Source organism: Palaemon carinicauda, chromosome 6 (genome assembly GCF_036898095.1).
Source record: "Palaemon carinicauda isolate YSFRI2023 chromosome 6, ASM3689809v2, whole genome shotgun sequence".
Classification (NCBI taxonomy): domain Eukaryota; kingdom Metazoa; phylum Arthropoda; class Malacostraca; order Decapoda; family Palaemonidae; genus Palaemon; species Palaemon carinicauda.
In genome coordinates, this window is record NC_090730.1 from 154360064 (window position 1) to 154365063 (window position 5000).

The 5000-nt window shown below is 35.0% G+C and overlaps 1 protein-coding gene across 2 annotated transcripts in view; it reads right to left on the reverse strand.

Annotated features, from left to right (window-relative positions):
* LOC137642745 (solute carrier family 23 member 2-like) overlaps nucleotides 1-5000 on the reverse strand; it is a 56529-nt gene that overhangs the window by 26401 nt on the left and 25128 nt on the right. The window contains exon 1 of one of the 2 annotated variants that reach the window (XM_068375586.1): nucleotides 4604-4996. The exons of the other annotated variant lie outside the window; for it this stretch is intronic. Within the exon in view, the coding sequence (XP_068231687.1) occupies nucleotides 4604-4810 (207 nt within the window). The 5' untranslated portion in view covers nucleotides 4811-4996. Of the gene's footprint in view, nucleotides 1-4603; nucleotides 4997-5000 lie in introns of those variants that run through there. 2 annotated transcript variants of the gene reach the window in all.

Sequence of the window (5000 nt, forward strand, 5' to 3'; positions counted from 1 at the left end):
TATTCTTATTTAATTAATGATAAATCACAATACACTAAAGAAAACTAGCTCTTCTAGGAGAAGGACACCTCAAAATCAAACCATTGTTCTCTAGTCTTTGGTAGTGCCATAGCCCCTACCATGGTCTTCCACTGTCTCGGGTTAGAGTTCTCTTGCTTGAGGGTACACTCGAGTACACTTTTCTACCTTATTTCTCTTCCTCTTGTTTGGTTAAAGTTTTTTATAGTTTATAAAGGAGATATTTATTTTCATTTACTCTTCTTAAAATATTTAGTTTTCCTTTTTCCCTTTTCTCACTGGGCTATTTTCCCAGTTGGAGCCTCTGGGCTTATAGTATCCTGCTTTTCCAACAAGGGTTGTAGCTTAGCTAATAATAATAATAATAATAATAATAATAATAATGATAATAATAATAATAATAATAATGCACTACAAACAACAAAAGCAAGGGAACTTATTCCTCGCAACTTCCTGTATATGTTACGTTAAGTATTATGAAAGGGAATGGCTTATTTCGTAAGGGCTCTCATCTAGAACGGACTTCTTGCTACTATTGTTACTCGTAACAAGAAATAACCACAGGAAGGAGTAATACCAAAAGGACGTTATTTTGTTATTTAGCTAACAGTATCTGGGTCATTATGTTTATGGGAACTTCAAGTCCAATTACTCGCTTGAAGGTCACTTATTATTTGACATCCGTATCAATTCCCAAGTTGAGTTTGCTCTGTTGTATATGATTACCCGGATGTAACTATTACTTGACAAAAAGGTGAACTGGGTTTTTTGGTATTTTTGTCTTAATACAGGTTCGTTCGTCCGTCCAGATAGTAGGTAGTAGGTTGGCCAGGGTACCAGAGTTATGGGGACATTTGACTGGCCAGACAATACTACATTGGATTCTTTTCTCTGGTTACGGTTCATTTTTGTTTTGCACCGAACAGTCTGGCCTATTCCTAGCAAATTCTACTCTGTCCTCATACACCTGCCAATACTGAAATTACCAAACAATTCTTCTTCAAGGGGTTAACTACTGCACTCTAATTGTTCAGTGGCTACTTTCCTCTTGGTAAGGGTAGAAGAGGCTCTTTAGCTATGGTAAGCGGCTCCTCTAGGAGAAGGGCACTCCAAAATCTAACCATTGTTCTCTAGTCTTGGGTGCGCCATAGCCTCTGTAGCATGGTCTTCCACTGTCTTGGGTTAGAGTTCTCTTGCTTGAGGGTACACTCGGGCACACTATTCTATCTTATTTCTCTTCCTCTTGTTTTGTTAAAGTTTTTATAGTTTATATAGGAAATATTTATTTTAATGTTGTTACTGTTCTTAAAATATTTTATTTTTCCTTGTTTCCTTTCCTCACTGGGCTATTTTCCCTTTTGGAAGCCCTAGCTTATAGCATCCTGCTTTTCCAACTAGGGTTGTAGTTTAGCAAGTAATAATAATAATAATAATAATAATAATAATAATAATAATACACACCCGAGGCGGGGCTCCTGACAAAATGCAGCAACCCCTAAATCATTACAGGTTAACGAACCTTAACCTCGTATCTTTGTGTAATTCTCATTAGCCATCATAAACTTTCCTTTATTCACTTCCCTTAAAATGATAATGTATTCGAATCGTGTTTCAAGATAAAATTTATTTACTGCTTTGCTTAAGACTACATTTTTAAATCGTTAATAAAGGAATAACTATACAAGCTGATTGTTGTTGACCTTAAAACTTATCAGTTCAATCAAGTAAGCTTACAGATTTGTACAAACTTCCACATTTTGATTAGGACCTATCAACAGGAGTATTGAATTCCGTCTTATTATTTGGAAAATAATCCGGAAAGAAGCAAATGTAATGCCTAGCGTTTTTCACGCTCCAGAGCACACAAGCAAATTCACGTACTCAAAGCTTCGCAAAAACGTGTTCACCCTGTAAACTCACTTTCTCTGCTTGCTAGTTTCATGGTCAAGACCAAGGGGAGTAAATGAATTATCTCTCTCTCTCTCTCTCTCTCTCTCTCTCTCTCTCTCTCTCTCTCTCTCTCTCTCTCTCTCTCTCTCTCGCGCATAGTAAATTACGAGGCATAATCATGGAATGTTTATAATGTGAATCTCTCTCTCTCTCTCTCTCTCTCTCTCTCTCTCTCTCTCTCTCCTCTCTCTCTCTCTCTCTCTCTCTCTCTCTCTCTCTTTCTCTCTCTCTCTCTCTCCTCTCTCTCTCTCTCTCTCTCTCTCTCTCTCACTTGCATAGTAAATTATGAGGCATGTTTATGGAATATGTATAATGTGAATAGCTCTCTCTCTCTCTCTCTCTCTCCTCTCTCTCCTCTCTCTCTCTCTCTCTCTCTCTCTCTCTCTCTCTCTCTACACCAAAGGATTGCTGTAGGATACTGGAGTTTCCTAGATCTTCATTATTTCGGAAAACTTGTGCTCATCTTATACAGTAATTCCCCATTTCTACAGATTTCCCAAGAATTGTTTACGTATTTACCACAAGGACCGGTTTTTTACTTCAGACATGGTCACCATCCCACATACCGAGTATACATACTTTCTTAGAGTTTCGAACTTGTCTAGAGTTTCGAAATTGTCACTTTCCTCGAGTTTTGAACTTGTTTTTATGTAAGACGTGAAATGTTTCCGACAAGCAGGTCCAACCCTTACATCGAAAGATTAGACACGAATGATGATTAGTTGTTTCTTTAATAGTATAATGATATATGAAAAGCAGAATAAGTAAAGCTAGTCACATTTTAGCATTATTTCAGTTGATTACATATTTTGTGAATGTAGGTAATAAGAATAAAAGTATAGTAAATCTCTCTCTCTCTCTCTCTCTCTCTCTCTCTCTCTCTCTCTCTCACAAATACCATCTTAGCCAATGAAGTCTATTCAATGTTCCTTCATTAAAAAATTCCTCTGAATGGTTTTTATCATATCGAGAATACAATCTTATGTAGCAAAGATGCGCCCATAAATATTAAACAAAATTCTTTCAAAATAGCCGGACCAACATACAGCAGTGTCGTTAAATATGGTAATATTTGGCAAAATTCAACGCAGTGTAACAATAATTGCAAGTCATTGTACTTTAAGCGCAAGAATTTTTAATACTTTGTAAGCCATCGCTTATTGTACTTACACATGCTAAGCATAAGCTGATAGCAGGTAAAGACGTGATAACCATAAATTTAAATCGCTCATATTTTATATCTTAAATGTTGCTGAACAGAAGTAAACATTGCATAGAATAAATGGGCGAGCCAGCGTACGTCTTTAAACAAACTTTACCTGAATTATTCTACACGTAAAGTACTTGGGGGGTTGCCTCATTCACTGGTTTTAGTCAAAGGTTTATAGCATTTAAGTAGGTTTGTGATTAAATAAATTATGCATCACTCTTCTCCAATTAAAAAGCTTATGTCAGAATCCTACTAACATGAGCACACTACTCACTAGACCACGTGACTATATGAGTTCCATCTGCTACATCGATTAAAACAAGGACTTGAGTTAGCAACGCCATCTCTTAAACTGAGAAACAGAAAGGAAGTATTCTGCTTATGTACCCCTTCTTTTAAAGAAATAGGCCTTTGGTTCATCATGTGCACACACACATACATATATAGAGCCTTAAAACATAAGATACTTACAACTCAAAGAGAAATAGAAAGAATAATGATTGGAATAACACTAAGAGACAGAAAAAGAGCAACATGGATACGAGAGCAAATGAAGTAGAGGATATTCTAACATGTAAGAAAACGAAATGGACATGAGCAAGATATAATGAGAATGACTAGATAATAGATGGACATGAGAATAGCAGAATGGGTAGCTAGAGATTACCAAAAAAGGAGGAGAAGACGATGGATTGACGAACGAAGAATGTTTACTGGTTTACTGGCATAGAAAGATCATAAACAGATGCGAGTGGAAGGTCATGTTTGAGGCCTTTGTCCTGCAGAGGAATCTGGTTAGTGAAAAAGCCAGTACTTTCTCACACTTAAAATAAAAAAAAAGCAGGTAAAATTTGTAAATTAACGAAGTTATTTTCGCCATTACTATGTGACTATCCTCAGAGTAATGTATATCAATTTTATCCCTCAATTACCCATACATAAGCACAGATATAAATGTTTGCATAAAAAATTGTCAAAAGTACGATTCATCTACATGCAAATTGTGTAAAATTTATTTTTATCGGCCAGTTTTTTTCCCAATATGATATTTATTGAAAAAAAAAAAACTTGTTAACAGGGGAAAAGAATAGTTACGTACTCTTTACTATGCTACTATATATATATATATATATATATATATATATATATATATATATATATATATATATATATATATATATATATATATATATATATATATATATACAGTATATATATATATATATATATATATATATATATATATATATATATATATATATATATATATATATATATATATATATATTAGACAATTTGCATGTAGATGATTTGTACTCTTAAAAAATTGTTTTAGACAAACTTTTAGATAAATTGCCTTTTAGACAAATTGTTTTAGACAAACTCGCCGGATACCGCTGACACGAATTAAAATCCTGATCTCACCTTTTGCTTTTCCCTTGCAAGTAATGGATACATATTCTCTTCGTGATGAACGTTTAGATGAGGTTTCCAAATCTTCTCGGAACATTTTGAGTAAAAAGAGGCCGAGCATTTTCGGTCGCTGGCGTCATCGGCACTTGGAAGCAAATCCATATTACCAATGAATTGCGATTTTCTTTCGACTTCTGATGTAGTAGAGATCACCTTCATTCTCTCACTATTTCTGTTCGGTAACACCTGTCTACAGTGTTCTTATAATTGTAGTTGATTCTAATATCTTCTATTTTCAAGAGTGTCTCACCGCAGGAAACTTACTGTGAGGAGAGTGACTCCTCAAGTGTTCAAGAACATTCATAGTCTCGACCGTGAGCACATCCTACATGCCTAAGTTACTCATAAC